At 36.6% G+C, this 24,145-nt stretch overlaps 1 protein-coding gene and 1 long non-coding RNA gene across 26 annotated transcripts in view; one reads left to right on the plus strand and one right to left on the minus strand.

Moving 5' to 3' along the window:
• The window catches only part of LOC125617901, a 74,090-nt gene extending 69,803 nt beyond the window's left edge, over positions 1–4,287 (plus strand). Inside the window, exon 2 of the long non-coding RNA XR_007349036.1 lies at positions 3,615–4,287. This is a non-coding gene — a long non-coding RNA (uncharacterized LOC125617901). The remainder of the gene's footprint in view (positions 1–3,614) is intronic.
• Trpm3 (transient receptor potential cation channel subfamily M member 3) overlaps positions 1–24,145 on the minus strand; it is a 529,872-nt gene that overhangs the window by 249,711 nt on the left and 256,016 nt on the right. For all 25 annotated transcript variants that reach the window (XR_007349031.1, XR_007349032.1, XM_048806882.1 and 22 more), the window contains exons 4-6: positions 19,514–19,727; positions 15,937–16,061; positions 1,577–1,748 (exon numbers count right to left, since the gene is read on the minus strand). Coding sequence is in view for 23 of the 25 variants with exons in the window: in XM_048806882.1 (XP_048662839.1) it covers positions 1,577–1,748; positions 15,937–16,061; positions 19,514–19,727 (511 nt within the window). In the remaining 2 variants the exon portion in view is untranslated. The remainder of the gene's footprint in view (positions 1–1,576; positions 1,749–15,936; positions 16,062–19,513; positions 19,728–24,145) is intronic.

Consider the following 24,145-nt stretch of genomic DNA (forward strand, 5'->3'; position numbering starts at 1 on the left):
TTTTTTTTTGTCCTGCTTCTGTGCCTTTTAGTTCTCATTCCTAACTGATGGTAAAAGAAAAGATTCAGTCTGTAAAAACCTAAGTAGATAACACTAATTGCATAACGTTTGCAACTAATTGCCCATTTTATCAAATATTGTAACAAAATTCAGTTTTAGTATTGATAGCAAAACCTGCCACCCATTGATAAGATTGTGTCATTGCATTTGATCTCTGCTGGCCTCTGAATCAGTTTTCTAGTCTTTTCTATTCTTTTTATCCATAAAACATTCACCTTGACCTATTACTGTGTTTCTTCTTTCCAAAGACATTTCAGGAAGGGAGTTTTCTAATACAACTTTTACTTCAGATCTAGGCCCAAAGTCAGTACTTCAGAATTCACTGTGAAAAGAATGAAAGTATAAAACTTGGCTACTAAGCAGCAGTAATTCCCCAAACACCCAAAGACGAGAGTATAGGAAGGAGAAGTTGTGGTCTGGTGGGTCTACCATCCCAACTGTGGCAGGAAGGCCACTGTACCAAGGGGGAGACCCATTTGAAATAGATGCAGGAAAAATATCAGAGAAAAGAAAACTGATTTGGGCACATTGAGCCACATTACACTGGAGTTTTGAAAACTAATGCATGCAAAGAGAATCTTTTAGTATTTGGAATTGCAGGCTTTGGGATTTCAATCAATTAGAGCCAAGCTTCCTTGAGGGGGACACATCATACCATCAAGTTTGAACTTGTCATGAAGCCTGTTGTGGTACTTTGAAAAGAAACTGAATTTTATTTTGTGAGGATGGACAGTAGATTGATTACATTTAAACGTAAGCTGCTTAGTGATCTGAGGAGCATTGTTGTTGGTACTCTTTTACACTTAAATGTTTACACAAAAAATACAACATAGAGCCCATCAGCCATTTAAGAAATGTTATTAATGTAACCAGTATATATGTATTATGTGATGCACATAAATAAACACATGTACCTAAACATATATCTAGAGACAATATGAACATAGAATTATGAGATGAGTTAAAATTTCATGGAGATGGTTTTGCATGATGCTTTAGCTTAGGGGATGTTCAGTGCCCTTGAAATGCCTTTGCGTAGCTAGATCTGTGCAATGATCAAAATACTGTCTTCTTTCCTTTTTCTTGTTTTTAGCCACTAGAAAAGCTTAATAGAGTAAAAAAAAAAAAATTTCCAGGGTAACTGTTTCTTCTTGGAGTTCTATGAAAAGGATGTAAAAAAAAAAAAAGTTTGGAGGGAAAGCATAGCTGCATTGACATACCCCTCATGGGGTTGAAATGTTCTGCATAATAAATGGGCTTGGGCCAGTCATTGCATCATCAGTTCTTTTGCCTCCATTGCCCTCCTCTGGACCACAGTTCTTTTGCCTCCATTGCCCTCCTCTGGACCACTGTCTCTCATTTGAACCACTGGCCAAGGAGAAAACATGATCCATGTTTTTGCTCAAGTATATGTATTACTGCTGCATGATTTTTTTTTTTTTTTTTTTTTTTTTTTTTTTTTTTACTTTTTGTGTACTTTCTATAAGGCATGACAGTGGGACAGTGACCAACTTACTTGTGTTTATCTTCTGAAGTGAAATATGCTTTTCCAGTTGCCTCCGAAGTTTCACTTCGGCTCCGTATTTTCCAGTTGTTCCATTGTCAGCCAGGATGAAATGGGAATGCATGCTGTTGAGAACAGTGAGCTTGCTCATGGGATTGGACATGGTTTGGTATGGCCGGACTACCTGCAGGGAATCAAAAGGAAAAGGCAGAAGTTAGAAAAGCAAACAGGATATGAAAAGAAGAACTGGAAAGAGAGAGAAAACATCCATTGGAAGTGTAGTCTGCATTCTCAGAATTGCTTCGGGTAGAAGCAAGATTTAAGGTAAAAGTTCCATTCAAAGCAAGACTGTGCTTAAAAGCTTTAAAGAAATGAGTTTGTGCTTTATTGCACTAAAAAAAGCTGTCTAGCAGATGATTGTTTTATTTTGATCTTTTATTTGTCAATGAACCCAAAATAATCTTTAGTTATCTTGTTTTTCTTCTTGTCCATAATTTAATTAATTCATTGGTACTTTATAATCGTATCCTATATAATGGGTTCATTGCAACATATTTCTACATACACATTCAGCAAAGTCACAATTCTGGAGCAAGCAGAGGGGCTAAGGATGGAGAGAATATGATCTTCTCTATCAATCCCATTCAGCAATCTGAAGGCCTGTTATTTAAAATAAACACTGTTCTTATTAGATACCTTATTTAAGTATGAAATAACTTGAATATAAAATAACTGCCTCTTGAGACAAATATAGATCGGCCTCCAAATGCTCACCTCTCGCTTATTCTACCTTTTCTTGATTTTTACTTTCATGGTGAATTACAGTACCTAAAATAGAAGAATTTCAGTGTGGTCTCTCAGATTTGGGGTATAAAAAGATAATCAACATATATTGTACCCTAGTTGCTTTATGTACATTCTCTTTATTCTTTGCAACAATCCTATAAGTTTCATGCTATGTTCATTTTATAGATGAAGAAACTGAAAAATGGACAGATAAATTGGAAATTCACACTCGGATCTGCCTGATTCCAAAATCTGTACTTTTTCCACAATGTTTAGATCCAATGGAAACATAAGGTGATGTGTTAGAAATCCAGTACTAACATATTTGGATAGAAACTTCACTCAAATCTAGGAAAGGGAACATTTTAACAGGCTCACTGCTACATGGTCTCAGTACAGCAATCAGTGTACTGAATCATGGAAATTGACAAGACAAATAAACGCTACTGGGTTTTTATTTCTCTGCCTTTGTGCAGTGTGTACATTAATTATTGAGTTGAGATGTTCTTGTTCTTTTTCAGTGTGCAATAACTCACCATGAAAAGCTGTAGTAAGATTGAGTAGTTTGTTAAATTACAAAATGATTTAGTAAGGGCAGTCTTTGATAGTAAAGATCTCACGTAAGTTATTTTTTAGACCTTTGATTTTGATTCAAAATCCCACATTTCTATGTTCCTGGAAAATAAAATGTGCTTAATAAATAGTGAATGAATGGATAAACAAACTTGAAACAAATGTTTTGTTCAAATCTGAAAAAAAATCCTCTTTTCTGAATTATTTGGGAATTGATTTAAATTTAAAATGGATATATAATTCTAAGCTTTTAAAAGCTTCTAATACATGCCCCATTTCTCAACATAGCATTGATATGTTAATTCATAGCTTCATTATAGTTACATCTTATTGATAAAGATCATAACTTTTTAGTTATTGCTTTTAGTGATCACATGGAGCAGTAATCAGTTACTGCTTTTTCTACATGAGTGAATAAGAACCCTTGAAAATGCAGAGGCAGTGGACAGCTACACCCATCCCAAGCTCTTTATCACTGGAAGAGTAGGTCACTTGTGGTTGAAATTTCCATTTTGTTGCTACTCAAGTTTTGATTATAAAACATTCATTCTACAGTAAAGTGCAAGTTAATAAATATTAATGCTTTGTTGAAAGAGGCTTAGAAATTCTTTTTCCTATTCTTAAAGTGCCTCTGCATTGTGCTTTTGGACAAAAGAAAATACTTTTGTTACTGTTCTTTCTTTTCTAACAGCAGTTTCTGAAGACTCCATGTGAAGGAGAGGGAAGATCCAAAGCAGTTCTGTGAGAGGTGGAGCTGACGGATGTTCTAGACGTTAAACTGTGTGTGTTTGTGAACCCCAGAAGTTTGTGCTGGCTGAGATACACAGTTTCTAATTCCTGGAAATCCCACTTGAAGACCATTGGAGAAAATAAAATTTTCAACTACTAAAAGTATAGAAATGATTCTGTGCCAAGCTGATGTATTCATCACAATCTGATAATAAAAGAAGGTAATCAAACCATCTGTGTTCTAAATATCTCTTTCCTCCAATCCTGGATTCTAAAGATATTGGTGGTTTGGTCTTTTGCCTTTTGACCCTGTTTTATTGTGAAACATAGCTCAACATCTCTCTGGGAATATTGAACATCTGAATCAGTCATGGTAAGAAGGTCAAATTTCCAGGGTCTAAATTTTTTCATTGTACTGACCTCCTTTTCTTTTGATTTGGTGTGAAGGCAAATTTAAGGTCAGAGCTTGCTGAATGAAAGGGGATATAAATCTGAAAACTAATTAAAATGCCCTAATCTACTTTCAGACCTTACTGGAGGAAGGTGTACTGAGTCCTGGAACAATCCTGAACACATGGATCATGGAAATTACTGCCAGTGACTGTGAGAACTGGAGTCTCACTTTTTTAATCTGTGAAAAGGAAATGATAAAACCACTTACCTCATGAGGATTAGCTGAGATTATATGTGCAAAGTGCCTGGCTCCTAGCAGGCATTCTATAAATGGCACTTCCTTTTCCAGTTCTGCTCTATCTTGCCAACTATAAGCTGAGTTTCCAGTTGTAAACCAGTGATCAAATTGAAATATGAGACAAATCATCGACTTTTGTTTTATCCAAGACATTTAACTTAATGTAAGGAAAAAAAAAAAAAAAACCCCAACCATCTGTTGGCAAAATATGCAGTATTTTTTTCTTTGTCATATCCTCCAAGAATTTGTTGACTAACTGAAAGTTTAAAATAACTGCTCAATTACTTCAGAGAAATGCATTTTTGTCTAACTTGCCTGCAAAATCCACTTACTATTCTTTGTTACAAATATGGCAGTAGTTTATTTTTGAGTTGCAATTTGCATATGTACAAAAGATTTGCTGATCTTTCTGTTGTGTTTTGCAAATAGAAAAATAATGCCTTTTTAATAATATGAATACAAATTAACTTTTCCCTCTGACAAAATATTGGAGGTCATGCAAACACTTTCATTGTTAAAAACTCATAAACAGAGAAGGGTTTTTTGGAAGTATGTGCTATTGAGAACGATTGTGATGTGTTCATAACTTGTAGGTATACTGGATTACTGTAGCATGTTTCTCAGCCAGGACTTTGTCCTAATGCTCTATAACATCTATGGCATGTAATGGATCATCTTTTTTCCTAAGAATATAGGATGGTCCAGTTTATATTCCATCCTTGGAAGAACTGAGAAGATAGCCATTCACATAATTTTCTGTATTTCACAGTTCAGATAAGAAACCGGAGTTAGGCAAGGTCAAATTGTATCTTAAAGGGCTTCAAACCAGATGAGTGGCATAAATGATGAATATTGTAGTATATATACTTAGAAACATAGTAGTATCTGTACCTAGAAATCTAGGATTTTAGACCCTAGTAGTCTCTGATCATCATGGGCTAGAGTTCCTCTATGTAATGACATTTTTCTATTCATTCTTGCTCCTCAAGAGTAAGCAAAAAAATTCTTAACTCAACCAATTCCTTGTATAGCATTTAGTATGATAATGATATGATAACAATTCTGGCTTTAAGGCATCTGTGATTATCTTGCCTCTGAAACAAAGAGGACTTGTGAAGTGGGGGCTGTCCAAGGGATTAAATGGAGGTAAAAACCCTTTCATATAAGGCATTGGTAAGGACACCCTCACTGCTAAGAAGAGAGTGAGTGAGATGCTGTAGAAAAACGGAACATCCTTCATGTACTGACACTAGAGTGCTGCAGTTGTGTTCCCTGGATGGACATCAGTCAGTCATTCAGGAGCCAGTCTAAAGTACCTGCTAGAGTTTTCCTACCTGTTTTCAGGAATATTTTGGTCTTACCCAGGAGTATTTATCAGGAAGTCAGAATATCAGGGTTCTTGTTCCTCTGAGTACTAACTTGTGACCTTGGGCAGGTCTCTGAATTCATTCATTTACTCATGATTTCTTGAGAAACATAATCATGTGTCTAAGTAATATCTTCTAATAAGTATTCAAAATGTTTTTATTAAAAGAAACTTTAGGGGCATTTTTTTTTCATCTGTGAAGCAGAAGACTTGATGGTAATTTCTGATGGCTTCGTACCTCTACAATTGAATCTGAACAGCCTATGTTAAAAAAAAAAATGTACATGCTCTTTTCTAGTTAGTGCAAAACAAAGTGGGTTGGCAAAGTCATTCTCTCATGTCCTGAGGTCTCTTCCATTTTGAGGTGCTTTCCTTGATAAAATGGCAATTTGATCACCTGAGATTCTTTATTCCAAATACAATTGAATTGGGCTTAATTAGGTTTTTGTGCCATCAATCATAAGACTTCTACAATCCCACACCCATTACCTGGTGAGTTGTATATCAACATGCCACAGGCCAAGCAGCAGGATAGGAAATATACAGCTCAAGGAGTCATCTCTTCCCTCCTAATAGCACCATGGTTTTTAACTTAAACCAGAAGAAAATGAACATTCATTGACCATTTTTTGCATATTAGGCGTTGTGGAACAATCTATTTCGTATTTATTTTGTAGATGGAATTGGGGACTCAGAAGTGAGGTATCCTGGCCAAATTTGCCTCACTAACCCCATATAGGTCCCAAGTTCCTTTATAAGCCAGGATGCATTAAAGGGGAAGATAGAAAACCCAATCTCATTTTAAATTTCTAGAGAATATTACGGTTAGTTTTGCTGCTGGATATTTTTTATTAGTGGCTCAGCTGCGCCGTGGAATCCTCTGACAGCTGACCAGATTATTTCCAGTTGAGTCATCTAGAACTACATGTATACAGAGGTCAGAAAAGGCACCAGTAGGCAGCAAGATGGGGTCGTGCTTTGGTAAGAGAGAAACAAAAAGTTTTGAGATTCTCTTAGCATTAGGCATCCATTTCTGCTAGGGAAGAGGGGACACTGCTGAGAAGTAAGCAGCCATCTCTGTGTTAGAGATAAAGAAACATGGGGACTAAGAGAATGAAATGAAAAAGTGAAAGCCTCTGTATGTCCCCATCAGCACAGAAGCCTAAGCCAGTGGGACATGGATGGTTATTTCCTACTCAGACAGAGGAACTGTGAGTACGGGCATAAAGCAGGTCACACTGAAACTCAGAGTCCATCTCTCAGCTCAGCAGTCCACACAGGGATCAGCAAACCAAGGGACCCATTTCCAAAGAGCACCCAGATACTTTAGCTGTGTGACGCCCACTAAAATTCACAGGAACATCAATTGCATCTTTCAGTAACACTTGGAAAATGTGCCCTTCAATGTGTGTCCTGCAGAGAGTTTTACAGCCCTCTTTTGATCCTTTCCACTTGAATAGATTCACCTCCCTTTGGCCTGTCCTGAGGGAAGCCATGTGCCATTTAGCTATAGGCAGTGGCAAGAGGCTCTTGAATTCTGAAAAGCTTTCTATACGAATCCCAAGTTTCCAGTGGGGGTGATTTTTAAACTGTGTTCAGAAATTCTTTGAAACTCTTCCTTTAGTCTAGGTGAGAATCGGTGATTGGCCTCTAAGGGATAAAACCGAATAGTGGTGATGTATGACTTCCCAAAGTAGGCCACACAAAGTTTTCTGTTAGCTCTCTGCCAGATCACTTACTCTGGAGGAAGCCAGTACCATATTGTAAAGAGAATAAAGCAGCCCTATGGGGGTTGGGGATGTGGCTCAAGCGGTAGCGCGCTCGCCTGGCATGCGTGAGGCCCGGGTTCGATCCTCAGCACCACGTACAAAGATGTTGTGTCCGCCAAAAAAAAAACCTAAAAAATAAATAATAAAATTCTCTCTCTCTCTCTCTCTCTAAAACTAAAAAAAAAAAAAAATTCGCAAAAAAAAAAAAAAAAAAAGCAGCCCTATGAAGTGATTTGCATGGCCAGAGACTCCTATAACAAACACCTTGTGGGTGAGTCACTTTGAATAGGGTTTACCATACCCCATTCAATCCTTCAGTTGATGCAGTCCAACCGCCATTTTGACTGTGACCAAAGAGAGACCCATAGCCAGAATCAACCAGGTAATTCATTCACAAATTCCTCACCTACTAAAACTGTGAGACACTGTATGTTGTTTAAGCCATTATGTTTTGGGATGATATTTTACACATCAATTGATTACTAATACAATTGTGTATTATTATCTTTCTTTGAGACTTCAGAATGTATCCTCTCCTATTGTGGAATACTAGTTGCATATAATTTCGTGGCTTATAGTCCCCTCTACCTCTCCCTGAGTCCTCATGCTCCCTGGCATTCTTTCTGTGGGCTCTGCTCAGTTCTAGTTACTATTTCACTAGGGTGGTAACATCTTCCAGTCTCTTCCTATTTATAACCTGAACACCATCCCTCTCTATTCTGGAGAAGATTTGACCCCTGTTTCTACACTCTTGCCAGTGGGTTATTACTACTCTATCTCAATCTCATGTGTAAATTCTGATTAATAATTATAGAAGTGAGGCTTGGATTGTGGCTCAGGGGTAAAGCACTTGCCTAGCATCTGTGAGGCACTGGGTTCGATTCTCAGCACCACATGTATAAATAAATAAATTATAATATGAATAAAAACACTTAAAAATCATAGAGGTACAGATAATCCCCAAATTACAATAGTTCAGTTTAGCATTTTCAACCTTATGATGGCAGGTGCTATATTTAGTAAGTTTTTGTTATTTCAGTGATAAATGACAAATCTCCAGGCTAACACTTGACCGTCCTGACACCAGCCTGCTGTGTGTGTAGTCTTGCCTCTTCTCCTTAGGTTACAAGGGTACACACAGGATGTTTTTCTCTCCTCCTCAGCTCAGGACTCCCGTCACTTCACTGACCCATTAGAACTTATTTCCTTGATTACGTCTTCTGTCCTTATGTCCCTTTCTATCACCAATACACAAGCTCCACTCCATCTTTTTTTAAAGAAAATTTCCCTCAAATTATGACTCTTTGGCTACCCCATCTCCTCTGATTACAGCCAAACCTCTAAAGTAGCTCTGCTGTCTATGCTGCTTCCTTTCTTCTCCCTCCTCGACCTATTGAAATTTTCTTGTCGCTTCATCACTGTTCTGGAATGATTTTGAAGTTCTTGCCCTCCTCGGCTTCTCGGTGGCCCTTGGCATTGCCCTTCATGCCATCTTTCTGAAGCCCATTTTCCTCTCGGCTTCCATGACTCTCGCCTGTGTTGGTTCTGTGTCTCAGAAATTTCTTGGGCTGTATGTCCTATGCTCAGCTACTGAATTTTGGAGATCATCAGGATCCAGGCATAGGCTCTTTTTTTTTTTTTTTTTTTTTTTTTTTTTACTTCTCTGTAGCGAACCTCTCCACTGAGATTGTTTCAGTTGCCATCTGTATGTGATGCCTTCCAAATCTAAGTGTGCAGCTATATCTTGCTCCTAAGCTTCTGCCTCATATATTTACTAGCCTGTCAGACATTTTCATGTACATATCTCACAGGAGCTTCAAACTCAACATGCCCAAAATTGAGTTCAAATCATTGTCTTCACCAAGACTGTGTTGCCAATGTGAGTGAATATAACTGCTGCCTTGGCAGTGAGCCCAGACCCGAGTGTGGTCCAGGCTCTGCAAGCTCTGGCTCTGTCCTCTATAACTAACAGATTTGGGTGTGCTTCCTCAGTTCTGACCTTTTCCTCTCATCCTCTGGCTACATCTTATCTAACCTAGTCATGAAAGACCAATAAACCTCATGCTGGGGTCATTATCGTGTAGTTTTTTTGAGATTGCTATATGAAGTCCTATTTGGCTTGCCTCAAATAAGTGACAAATGTATAAATTGATAACTACATCCAATTAGCCATCAATGGTGTTATTGGCCTTGATATTTCTTGGCTTGAAACACAAAGATGGCATCACCAGAGCTCTTTTCATATAGACATAAGAACTGTGAGTGTTTATAAAACTTAGAATCAATTCTATAGGAAGAGAAGAGAAATTAAAGGAAAGACAATAACCACATGATTCTGTGTTGGAAAATATAGCCAAACATAATGTCCATTCCCAGGTTCCAATGAAAAGTACTTTGTTTTTTGATTATATCTGGATTTCTAATTTGGCATGTGTCTGGTTAATCTAGTTTTGGGGAAATACAAATAATAATGGCTTCAGAATTGTTCCGTCACCTGACACAATTCTAGTCAGGTAGCTTTGTAAAGTAAGGAATATAAATGTTATACTAAAATTATAATTGATTGGAAGGTCTTTGACTTTATACTGGTGATACTTTCATAATCATCTATCTAGGCAAATTTCTCTAGGGAGAAAGAAAAGGACTCTGATCATTCACAGAGTTTGTTTGTTGAAATCTATTTATAAGCATATTTTCCAGTGTCTCAAGTAACAATAAGAATATAATGTTAAAATTTTAAAATCTCACTTAATATATTTTGTTACAGGAATGGACTTTGGAGAGTGGGATCTTAGTTCCAATCCATGTTTAGATTACTCAATCATAAAAAGGTATAATATTGCCTTATAATGACTAGTACAGGCCATTACAATGCATGTTCAATTAGGAGATCAGCAAATTATAATTACTATCATAATTATAGAAGCCATGTGACAATATAGCAAATGTTTTTATAGTTCACTTAGAGATGAAATCTTGTAGTGTTTGCCTGAATACAGTAAACATTTAAAGTATTAGATTAGGGTTTAGTAGGAAACAAAAATCTTTGGGACATTTTAAATTACACTGGTGCAAATGATTAAGTGTTTGTCTCCCAAACTCATATGTTAAAATCCTAACCCCCAAAGTGATGGTGTTAGGATCTGGAGCCTCTGAGAGGCAAATAGATCAGGAGGGTGCAGACCTCAAATATGAAATTGGTGTCCTTATAAAAGGGACCCAAGAGATCCTGAAACTCTTCCACCATGTAAGGACACAGAACTCATCACAGAGCCTCCAGAACTGTGAGAAATAAATTTCTATTATTTATAAGGCACCTAGTCTATGATATTTTGTATGCCTGCCCAAGCAGGCTAAGAAAGCTTGGGAAGAAGTCAGTTGTGGGAAATTAAAGTCAGGGATATGATGTTAGGAAAGAAGTCAAGTTTTGCTTTTGTTTCCTATGTAGAAAATCCTGTACCACTGTACCAATGTCTTGAAGTGTGTCTGTTTTCTTCTAGTAGTTTCAGAAATCAGGTTTTACATTTACGTTTGATCCATCTTGTGGATATCCGTTTTCCCCAGCACTATTGAAGAAGCTGTCCTTCCTTCAATATATGCTTTTGGCAACTTTGTCAACCAGTTGACTATATATGTGTGAGTTTATTCCTGGGATTTCTTTTCTTGTCCATTGGTCTGTTTTTATGCCAAATACCATGCTGCTACTATGGTACTGTAGAAAAAGGAAACTGAACTCAGTAAAGTCACAATACCCTTGGCCATCTGCATGATCCCTGATCTATGTATGCCTTGTCCAGTCATCTGCCATCTACCACTGTGGACCTCTGGACTGCCCTGATGCAGAATATCCTGAACTGTCCATGCCCCACCTGACTTTGAGTTACATCCCCCAACTTCGCTCTTTTTCAGCAGGGAGTTGTCGTCACCTATTTTTCTGTAGAAATGGAATGTGGAAATGTCACAGTGGTCCACTTTATGCTTTGAATATAGCCCTTGCTGCTCTGCCATTGTCATGTATTTTTAAAATGGACATGTTTCTTTCTTTCCCTATTCTTTTTTAATCTCTTTTCCTCCCTAAGATTAGGGAAACAGGATTACCATTCTTCCCATCCTAGGCAGATTTGTGTCTTTGAGTACACACCCACCGCAGGAACAACTAATTCAGGTTTTGGGGATGGTACCAGAAGATCTCAAAAATGACTATCTCCCAAATTAACAAGTGGATTACAACTCCAACTTTGAATCACCTCTTTAAAAGGCCCCTGTTGGCCTGGGATTGTGGCTCAGAGGTAGAGCGGGTTGCCTAGCACTGTGGGGGATAGGATTTGATCCTCAGCACTACATACAAAAATAAAATTATTATATCCATCTACAACTAAACATATATTTTAAAAAGCCCCCTGTTTGTGCTAAGGGGCAGAACCACAGCCTCTAGGAGAGGAGTCCCCTGTGTTTCTCTTTTCTAGCAAAGCAATAAATCCTCTTTTTATTTCTTGAGGGGGGAAAAAGGAAAAAAGGTTTGTAAAATCCAACAGTGACGCCATTTGGTCTGGACTTTACTTGGGGAGACTTTATATTCCTGCTTGAATCTCATTGATTTTTATTAGTTTATTCCAGTTTTTTGTCTTCATGGTTTAATTTTGATGAGTCACATGTGTCCAGAAATTTGTCCATTTCTTATAGGCTTGTTAGAGTACAGATTTTCAATAATAATTTCTAATGATCCTTTGTATTTTCAAGGTATCAATTTAGTTTTATTTGGGTCTTTTCTTTCTTGGGTAGTCTAGCTAAAGGTTTGTAAACTTTCTTTTCAAAAAGCTAACTATTTGCTTCATTGATATTTTATTTCTTTTTAAATTTTACTTATCCCTGCTCTGTCATTTTTTCCCTTCTATTTTTGGGTTTGGTGTGGTTTTGCTTTTCTAAGTACTTGAGATACACTGTTAAGTTGTTTGAAATCATTGTTCTTATAAAGTGGTACTTATTGCTATAAACTTCCTTCTCTTGGCACTATATTTGCTACATGACATAATTTTTGGTATTCTGTGCTTCCATTTTCAATTGTTTCAATAAATTTTTAAATCTTCCTTTTTCTATAGTGACCTTTTGATGTCCAAAAGTAAAAAGACATGACTTCAAGTTCAAATATTCTTTCTTCTGCTTCATCTACTCTATTGTTCAGGCTTTCAGCTGTGTGCATACACACATACTTACTGAATTTTCCATTTCAAAGATTTGTTTGGTTTCTTCTAAATCTCCACTCAATTTCTCATTTTTATGATGTATTTTTCTTCTTAATTTCATTGAACTGTTTACCTGTAGTCTTTTAGATATCACTGAGCTTTTAAATAATTTATCAGACTTTTTAACTGTATCAATTTATCTGGAATCTTTTGGATCATGTATCTCTACCACTTTGATGAGGTGGCCATCTTGGGCATACCTTCAGGAGAAAGCTGCTTTCTGTCAGTTATGCAATGTTCACCTTATTTCCAGTAGTGCAGTCTCTTTTGCTGTGATTAATGACTTTGGTATTGCCTACTGTGATGAAGTAAGAGAGAACCCTTGTTTCTGTGGTTCATGCAAGAATGAGACACACTAGCAAGTTGCGTGCAACTTGCATTGCACTTGGTGCAACTTGCGTGCTGTGCTAGGGCTACTCCTACAATTCAGGTGATGGGGAATTCCTCACATACTGCTGATGACAAAGGCCTCTGGCACTGGTAGCACCAGCAGTAGTGAGGGCCCTGAATCACTCGTTCTGGTATAGTCCCATGAGACACATGAGGAGAGACAGTGGTGTGAACTGCAAATACCCAGTCCAGACAGCAGTATGTGGTCAGACAAGGTGCAGTGGAACTGTGGTGTACTTCTCAACTGATGGTAGTGCATATGTAGAAATGGTGCCAAAGTTCCTCTTGACCCTTCTTGGCACCCATGATTAGCTGTGGAACCATGATGTTTTCCCCAACCCTGCCAAGAACAGGCATCTGAGTGTGGTGCAGGGACAGCAGGAACTATGCAGGCATTGAGTTACATATGGTCATTTATGCCCTTGGTCTCAGGGAAAGTGATCCAAGCTTCTGGTTCTCAATGTTATCACAGCCCATTCCCTTCTGTGTCACAACATCCATCCTTATACACCATCTAGTGGGCTTAGGTCAGTCACTCCACTGGGATAACTTGAATTTTCAAGATGGCTACTTTCAAACTGGTGAGTTTCTGGAAGCAGTTTCTGACCTATAGAATATCCCAAACTTGGGCAATAGCTTACTTCTTAACACAGTACCTGGCTCCAGCACCGTGGGTATTCAGTGGGAGATGATGTAAGATCTTTATCAAAAGCAATGCTATTGACCAGATTTCAATCCTATTTTAACTGATAGTTTTTTGGGTCTCTTGCCCTTATTTCTGCAAAGTGGAGACTCCTCCTTGCTCGGCTGCGGAGCTAAAGTCACAGATGCTAGGGCATTTTGTTTTTCTTATTATAATGTTCCAGGTTTCTGAATATCCCAAGGTTCCAGTCTAATTTCCAGGGCTCTCCAATTGTAAGTCACCTCACAATGCAGCTTGTTACTTTGGTTCTTTGTGGAATAGCAGGTGAATGTTGGATACCCCCATTCAGCCTTCTCATTTCCTTTTCACTTCCCTCTCTCTGTCAGCTTACCTGGTTCTTTAGGTATAATGGTTTGCTTTTTGTAGCCCCCTGGCAGCAGGGATGATGACTATACAAATTTTTGCCCTCTGTGACCATTTTTCTTTGGATCACTTAAACATCTCTAACCCCTTTGGCATGTAATAGAAAGAAATCTCCAATCATCTAAGATGAGCAAACACAAAAATGCTTAGAGTAACAAAATTATAACCTTAGTTGCCTATCTCAAGTACAGAAATAAGAGTTCTAAACCAGCCCCACTCGTTGAATAATTATTTAAATTTCTGATAGTGATCCTGAAGCTACGAACATTAAAAATATGACTCAGAACTTATTTTTGGAACAATTTACATACTATTAAAATGCAATATTAAATGTGTTTGGAGTTGAGGTCATTTTAGCATGTTTTAATTCTTTAGGAAATATATTTGTTCTGGTTCCTAAGTTAACTGACATCCATTTAAAAGCCAATTTGAAATCTAAGGTAAGTATTAGTCCAATTATATTCCGTGAATGACTAGTCTCAGATATTCTAGAAAAGTGTTACTAAATTTTTTCTATCAGTTTTGTCTACATAACATTTAGGGAATAAAGTATGTATAAAATAAAATAGTACTCTGTCTTCTGGATAAATTAGGATTTCTGCACTTAATTTGATAACAGTGATGTGCATGTTTATTATCATTTAAAGGTTCTGAAGGAGTTAAAAATCAAATGTCAAAACACAAGGAGTAAACAAATTTTTAAAGAATTCTATACATTGTGTTGGATTGAAATGAGATGGTTGAATTGTACGGCTCCATCATTAAAAGAAACAATTTAAGACTAGTTGATTCATAATCTGTTTTTTTTCCACTTTTTGGGCACAGACCTCAAGATATGTGGATAAAACTACTTAGCATATTTTTAATACTCGGGCAGGTCTTGATTGGAAAGGAATGACTATTGAACTGATATAGAGAACAATGAAAAACAATTGCTACAATTATTGGAGGAAACAAATACAGTATGGTAATCTGTTTATGTAATATAACTCCAATTCTTTTAAAATAGAATTTTATGGTTGTTGGAAGAGAAACATTCTGTAAGGGAGAGTGGAAATGACTTTTTTTTTTTTTTAAATGAGATCCCTAGAAGGATCAGAAATGAGATGATGACTCATAAAAAATAAGACCAAATGCTCTGTGTTTCTGGGTAAAATTGTTGAACAGCTGGTCAGTATGTGGCCCTGGATATCAGAATGGGAAATAGAGGCTAGGAAAGTGTTGAGCTTGGGCAAGGGGTTTTGAAATTCATGCAAAATAAAGAATTCAACTGTGCCTACATGTTAACTAAGCATTTAGCCCCCCGCCACACACACACACACACACACACACAACTGTCCACAGAAGACACAGGCTCCAATGGAAAGACTCTCTGTAGCAATCTTGAGCTGGGTAAGAGGCACTCAAATAATCGATGTTGGAGTCCTGGGGTGACAAGAGGCCATATTTCATGTGTGAGTTCATGTTGCCAAGTGTTACGTGGGTATAGGGTATTTTTAAGATAACCATACCAAGAGCACTTGCAGAGTTTGATGGAAAAGAAAGACCACTGCTTCACTGAAGCAGAAAGGGGGTGATTGGTGAGTTTTACTTTTCTTGATTAGAATAAAGGACATGGGGTCTACATAGATTTTTAGAAAACAAGTAGTCATCCAATAAACTATTTTAAAGAATATTATGCATATTATGAATACTAACTATACTCTTGTGCTAGCCTCTCTAGGAGAAGTCATGTAAAGGGGCAGCCCCCAGTACTTACATCTCTTCCAATCAGGTCCTCTTGGTTTTCCACAATTCCCCATGGGGCAATACCTATGGTACATATCTTCCCTCGAGATTTAGATGCGTGGTCCTTCAAGGCGTCTCCAACATGCCGAATGACACCTGGGGGCAGAGAGAGAAGTACTATCTTACTTTTTAAAGCAATGACCTTTATATTATTTTGAAGGGTGATAACTTTCTCCCAAGGTGAAATGCATCAAAAGCACAATTTTGATACATTTGTGTATAAACCACATATTTAGGCAAGAACATAAGATTGTGATTGTGCCAGATATAATTCCCAGACTTGATATAAATGTCAGTAAAAGCATTACTAGAATCTGTATGAAAACATGCCTATAAGAAGAATAAATACAACTATTTTAGTCACTTTTACTTTTTTTGTATAAACCTAATGATTTGTTCATAGGACTTAGGACACGCTTAACGTGTTGATTCTATAGAAAGTACCATATATAATGTTATATTAAACATACACTCCAGATTATGTTTGAGTCAGAATCATTTGAATAATTATTTAGCTCACATTTTTAGTCCTAATTTCATCTTCCTATTTACAAAATATGTAGCAAATCTACTTCATGTTGGCTTATTCTGTAGAAAATTTGTTAAAAATACACCTTTAATCTTCATCATTCAAATTTTCTTCTTCTGTCCTCAACATAGTTAAAGGAAATTTAGTTTAAAATGGTTGTGAACCTATCTCTCACCTTTTCATAAACCATTTAAAGAAGATGTAAAGAAAATGTGGTATATATACTCAATGGAATATTTCTCAGCTTAAAAGAAGAGTGAAATTATGGCATTTGCTAGTAAATGGATGGAGTTGGAGAATATCATGCCAAGCAAAATAAGCCAATCCCCCAAAAACCAAAGGCCAAATGTTTTCTCTAATATGCAGATGCTAATTCACAATAAGGCGGGGGCACTAGGGAAGAATAATGTTATCTTAGATTAATTAGAGGAAAGTGATGGGAAGAGAGTGGATATGGGGATAGGAAAAATAGTAGAATAAAACAGACATTATTACTTTATATATGTATATGACTACATGACCAATATGATTCTGCAACATGTACAGTCAGAAAAAATGGGAAATTATATCCTGTCTATGTATGATATACCAAAGAGCATACATGCATTCTACTGTCAAGTATTACTAATTAAAATAAATAAATAAATTTAAAAAATAATTTCTAATCTTTTAACTTCCCTCTTGAACAATTATTTTTAGATTCCATTTATCAAAATTCTACCTCTTCCTCAAGAAAAACATCACACCGAGTGCCATCTCCTATATAAATGTGGAGTTGGATTTGATTTCTCAAGTTGGATTCCATTTACACATAATGCAGTTTGCACAGCTTGAGCAGCTCCATATGTCACCTGATCTGTTCTACAATGATTCATAATTATGTATAAGAATGACTCTGCCAATAATAAAGCTCCTTAAGGGCAAGGGCTCAGAAATTGTGTCCCAAACACGCGGAACATACCAGGCAATTTAATCAGGGGAGAGAATCTACATGCCTAAAGAACCTGCTTTTAAAAATCAAGTACCAATGTAGTGTAAATGACCACTAATCCATGTTGCTCTATGCTGGGAGTATGGAGGAGCACATTATTCTCACTTGGTAGTTTGTGTAAGATTTTTCTAAGCGCTGGGTGCAGTGGTGCACACCTGTGATCTCAGTGGCTCAGGAGGATGATGAGTTGCTAAATAATACATGAGACCCTGTCTGTAAATAAAATACAACACAGGACTGGGGATATGGCTCAGTGGTAGAGTGTCCTTGCGTTCAACTGTGGTACTCCCCCCGCCCCCCAGAAAAAGAGAATTTTCTAAGATAGCTTCTGAAAACACTAAAACATGAAAATCTGTATATTAATGATAATATGCAAAACATAGGGCCAACCCTGAACAGGAAGTTTAGCTTCATGGTATGCCTCACTGTCTGCCACAATTTTCTTATTACCTCTTACCTAACTTCAGCATCTGTCATTAGATTGTCACTTTGGTCTTGGACTGAATGATAAGTCCAGAGGGAAGCAGAGATGAACTCTTTGGTTTGTAGTGGTTTTTTTTTTTTACTTTTTAGTAGTAGAGATTGAACCCAGAGGTACTCTATTACTAAGCTACATCTACATTCCTTTTGGGGGCAGGATCTTGCTAGTCTGATCTCAAACGTGTAATTTGTTTCAGTCTCCTGAGTTGCTGGAATTCTAGAGGCCTGTGTCAGTTTATAGTATTTAAGATGTACATTTTTTTTGACATTGAATGCATTGTGTAAAAGAAGAAAAATAATGTTCCAACTTCTTAGAAATAGATTGGCAGGAGTTTCTTTCAAAATTTAGAAGCTTTTGGTTTGGTGACTGCATGTCAGGAAAGTCTACAGCTGGAGAATCACGGATAGGCGATGGCCACTTAGTAGGGAGCAAAAACATGGGGCTTAAAACCTGAACAGTCACTGAAAGAATTTTGCTCTTTGGATATTTGATTACTAGACTGTAAACATTAAAGAGCTGACTGAGCAGGTCAATCTAAGATCATGTCAGCTTCGAGACAGAGTCAGGATTTCACATAACAATATGAAGCATGGGCAGCATTCAGTTCATTGCTGAATTGTGCTTGTGCAGCTGTGTCTGATTCCCAAATTCTAGGTATTTAGAATTTGCAGAGCAGATCTCAAACATTGTCCAAACTACAAACAAACAAAAAATTGAGAAAACATGGTATTTAAAAGCAGCAATAGTTGGCCCAAAGTTACGTTCAGAATGTCCCACTAACAACAAATGTGTCTGTGTACAGACTTTGAGCCTTGTAATGAGTTTGCATTAATTTACTACAACTTACTTGTAAACTGCTAATTGGCACATCCAACTCAGGCTGGGGAAATAGGGCAACAAAGTTTATGTGCTTCCAATTTATTATCTGTTGTACATTGATAAGTGCTTATCTTCAGAACTTTATATATGTAAGTAAGAATTGATTTGAGAGCATGCCTGTATCACAATATAGAAACTCATTAGGTAGTAGGAAAACTAGTATCTGGGATGAGGTGTGTCTTCTATTGGTGCAGAGATGATTTAATGGAATATTTTAAATAATAAACACACCAGACCCTAGGGTGCATCAGGCCCTGAGTTCCATCCCCAGTACCTCAGCCAAAAAAAAAAAAAAAAGTTACTAGATATTTATATGACAACTTGAGCTATTGAAAACATCCTACAAAACCCCATTGGTCATATTTACAAATTCTGCAGAGTCAACCATTAATCATTTCAACCTGTTACTTAATTCTTAAAAATAATGATACGGTGATCATTTTGGAAAAGGAGGCTGAGAGAGAACCAGGCAGAGGATTTCACATAAACATATTAAAGCATGGGCAGCATTTAGTTCATTGCTGAAATGTGCTTGTGCAGCTGTGTCTTGAGCCTTATAATGAGGAGCAGGGGAGAGGTGGGTAAATATAAATACACTCTTAGAAAATGATCTGAGGCACAACATTCTCATGGCCTTATGATGCCTTTCCCCGTCACACTCCAGTTACCTGTGTTAACCCCTCCAGTGAAGATCCACGCTCCGGTGGTCATGGCTGCTTTGATGAGACCTTTCCCAAAGACTTGCTTGAGTTTGGGCTGGAGTTCAAAGTTCTGCAGGCCCCCGTGGACAGAGATGAGAAGCTTGGGAAGCTCCAGTTGCCATTCCTTGGTCATCAGGTGTAGAAGGAGATCAGGTTTCGTATCAAAGGATACTCGCACGTACTAGAAGAAGAAAGGCCATTTAATGAAATATTTTAAGTAATATATTATTTAAATATTTCAATAAGATACTATTTAATATTTTTATGAGATAGATATCATTACATGTATAAAGATACGAATGGTGTGAATATACTTTATATACAGAGATATGAAAAATTGTGCTCTATATGTGTAATATGAATTGTAATGCATTCTGCTGTCATATAACAAATTAGCAAAAAAAAATAAAGGAAATGGCAACAAAAATATTATTATTTAAATATTTTAAATAATTGATTAGGGAGATGGGCTGGACTTTTGAGGCTTTTTTTTTTCCCCCTCAATGTAGATTGAACTGAGGGCCACAAACATGCTGTATCACTGAATGACATTCTCAGCCCTTTTTATTTTGAGATATTTCTCCCTGAGTTACTCTGGCTGGTCTTGAGCTTGTGATCTTCCTGCCTCAACTTCCTGGGTAGCAGGGATTACAGGTGTGCCTCACTGCATCATGTGGCAACTTGTCATATGTGTTGTTACTTGAAGAAAATTTTTATGTGAAATCAGATTTTTATTTTTTTAAAAGGGTGATCACTTCCTTTACCAAAAGAGCCTTCAAGAGATGAAGAGTTTAGAGGTTTTCTTGAAATTCTGTAACTACAAACTTAAATTATTTGATTTTCTAAAATGTTGTCTAAGCACAACTTTTCCCAAAATGAGTTTTGTCCAAAATAAAGCATGCTAATATTTTACCATTGATTATATTTTGTGGAAGGGCCCAAATAGCTCCAATGTTTCAATGAGTAATGGCTTCAAATAAATTGAATGCAGATAGGCCTATGTATTTTTGTGATCCTACTATTTTGAGAGGTTTTTGAAGATCCTACAGTCCTACATAAGGCAATGAAAAATTTGAAATAAGGTAACAGATTATATTGAAGTCTATAATAATTGCATATGAAAATGTTTTATTTTTAAAGAGAATTAATTATTCCCACAGGATAATTGAAAATTAAGTTTTATAGCAGATATCAAGGTTTTACCAGATGCAATTAGAAATAAAATTATGAGATGTAAAAAGAAAATGCTTTAAATACATATGTAAATAAACATTAATAAAAAACAGGTTCATTTAGGTCTTCATGTACTTATAAAGATTTTATTCTAATCATGCATAACAAATTAGAATAAATAAATAATTTAAAAAGATTTGATTCTAGCTAGAAACAACTAAAATACTAGGTAAATAGAAAAAAGCTTTAGAAATACATTGCCGAATTGGTCTGAAAAGAAGGGATATTCAACCCTTAAAGTAGAAGCTGTAAACTTGGGAGGTTGCAAAATGTCAAGGCAAGGCGGACCCTGAGGGTCTAAATCCTGGTCATCCTGAACATTTGATTTGATGGCCTTATGAAGTATGGGGGAGTTTAATAGGAAGCTTGAGTAAAGCTGGCCTACTTCAAAGGACTCCACCCTGAAGCATCAGGAAGAAAAAAATAAGTAACTCTGATGTACAGAAAAAGGCAGCAAAGAAGTTTGCCTACCTCAACCTTGGCTCTGGGTAGAAGGGAATGAAAAAATCTTCCTCTGATTATTTCTAAACACAAGTAGGCCTTCACACAGGTTTTGGCCCACATTCATGCTATCAATTCAGTTTAAGACACACCAAGCATAGTGTTGAAGGTAAGATGGATCTGGTTGAGTAATCCCTCCAGATAACTGGAGAAGCAAATACAGTTTCTTTGTGGAAGGAGGCGTCATTGATCCCGGTGGGAAATAATTCCCATGGGAATGTAAGCATTCCCTGGTCCTAAAGTAAAATCTAATCACAATTATATATGGAAACAAAGCAGCATGAATCAGAAACAGGCAGCAGAGTAACATTCTCAAAGATATTGAAATGATTAGACAGAATACGTAATAGCTATGTTTGATATGCTAAAAGCAAATGAAATGACTGAATGTATGAGGAAGGAATAACCATGCACAATTGAAAAAAGAATGAAACAGACCTTCTAGAAATTAATATGGAGTAATTTAAAGGAAAATTATAATTGAAAAACTACAGAAGAGAGACACTGGTAATAGGTCTGGAAAATAAAACAGATACAACCTACAAAGACAAAGGAATTAAAAATATAAAAGAAAAATGAAGACCCTTGCAGGAGATAATTAGAATTGTAGATAGAAATAAAAAATGGGAAAGAGGTAATCCTTGAAGAGCTATTGCCTGGGCATTTCTCAGAATTACTGAAAGATAGTAATTCTCAGGTGCAGAAAGTTCAGTGAATCCTACGCAGGATGGATTACAAAAAAATGAATTCAAGGACACACAGAGATAACATCAAACGGTGGGGGAATATCCTCAAGTAAAAGATCATCCACAAAGAAACAGTCAATAAACCTAGGCTGTGCCCCAATAGCAACAATGGATACCCAAAGCCAGGATCTGTAATGTGCCGTGAGAAATTATCTGTCAGTCTAGAAGTCTGGTCAGCAAAAATTCCTTAACAAGTGACAGCAAATTATAGATACTTTCTGACTGCTCAAACTGAGTTTACCTCTAGCAGATTTTACTGAAGAAAATTTTAAAGTATATATAACAGGCAGAATTTGTAAGATCTAATATGGATGAATTGGGATGTGAGATGGGATGATAAACTAAGATTTTAACAACTTTATGGTAAGTCTAAAAAAACACTCATGATGAAAATGTCTAATTTTTGGTAAAAAGGGATAGAAGTAAAGCACTGGAAAATCTGGTATACAAATTGGATGAAGTAACTAAAATCATAGCATTCAGAAGTCTGTATGTGCATGGAAGAAAAGAGAAAGGTATTAATTGAGTTTTGACCAATTTCATGTAACTTTTTGAAGTTTGTACGTGGGATCAGATGCATATACATTAATTCATGTATTGTCTTACCCTAAACATTTTTCTTTTATAATAAGGAGGAATACACTCTCATGATAAAAGCATAATGTAATGATTTCATAGACCAGGAAGTCATTTATTTTTATATATTATGTACTGTGCATAATTGTATATGCTATGCTTTTATAGGACTTGCAGCACAATGGGTTTATTTACACCATGTTGCCACAAACATAATATATTGTGCTTCAACATTAAGACTTTAACGATGTCATTAGGTGATGAGGATGTTTCAGGTCCATGATAATTTTATAGGATCACCATTACACATGTGGCTCATTATTGATCAAAATATTGTGATGATATAAAAAATCACATTACATGCAATGTGCTCTACATGTTCCATTTCATGTACTCTTCTCAGTAATAAAGAGGTTGGCATCAGCCACATTTTCAGATGGGAACAGAAAAGATCCATCATGTTCTCAAGTGCACATTGCTAGTAAAACAGAAATGACAGGATTCATACCCCAGACTAAGCTATAAATGTCTCTTTTCCCATACTTTTCCACCTACAACAAGCAACCAATCTGTGAGTCCTAATGAACCATTTCTCAAAATGGTGCTCATAACTAGGTGTTTCTCTCTTTTCCTTCTCCTGCTGTCTTCAGAATGCATCCTCCTTAAAGGATGTCAGTTTGAATTCTCCCAGAGAATTCTTTGGCTCTGAGCTCTCCATGAGACCACCAACAGGTAGACTATTTCTTCCTGTCCTTTTTGATCATATCATTCATCAATTAAAATCAAGATATCCTGTGTAAATTCTACATGCGGTGATTAGGTTATTCCATAATTTGGAAAGAAAACACTTTACTTCTGAGCTACATCCCTACCCTCTAAAACAAAGTATTCAAATGAATCAAGTTGTTGTTGTTTTGGTTATTGTCTAGCAACTCAAGTAAATGGTTTGGGAATAAACCTAAGGCATAAAACAATATTTTGAAATGATCTAAATAAAACTAAGGCATAAAACAATATATTGAAATTATCTAAAGATTTTAATTTTGAATTATATTCTTATATCCCCCCAAATCGTGTCTTTGGTAAATGCTTTGGTAATATTATAGTTAACTCTGCTAAATCAGCAGCTTCTCACTTATAAATGGTTGTGCCCAGAGCAATGAATCAATTACTGTTAAAAGGTCAATGTAATTTAAAATTAGAGAGCTATTTTGGTCGTCAAGGTAAGCAATTTTGACTGTTCACTTGTTTATTAATTGCTGAGGGTTTATCATACTGATAACAAGGAATCTTCCTAATGTTCTTATTAAATTTTGTCACCTGAGCCTTACTCTGATGGGGTACTCTCATTTAGGGATTCCCTGGATGATGACAGCAACACACTCTAGCATTAGACACTGGCTCTATCAGTGATTTGGCCAATTTGAGCATCCTCTCTTGCTAAATGGGGGTGCTCCCAACCACCTTTTAGGATGCTGCATTGATTAAATTGTGGAACATGTATGGCTGAAAAAAGTCCATCAGTAAATACTAGACAAAGGTT

The sequence above is a fragment of the Marmota marmota genome, unplaced genomic scaffold, assembly GCF_001458135.2.
Source record: "Marmota marmota marmota unplaced genomic scaffold, marMar, whole genome shotgun sequence".
Classification (NCBI taxonomy): Eukaryota; Metazoa; Chordata; class Mammalia; order Rodentia; family Sciuridae; genus Marmota; species Marmota marmota.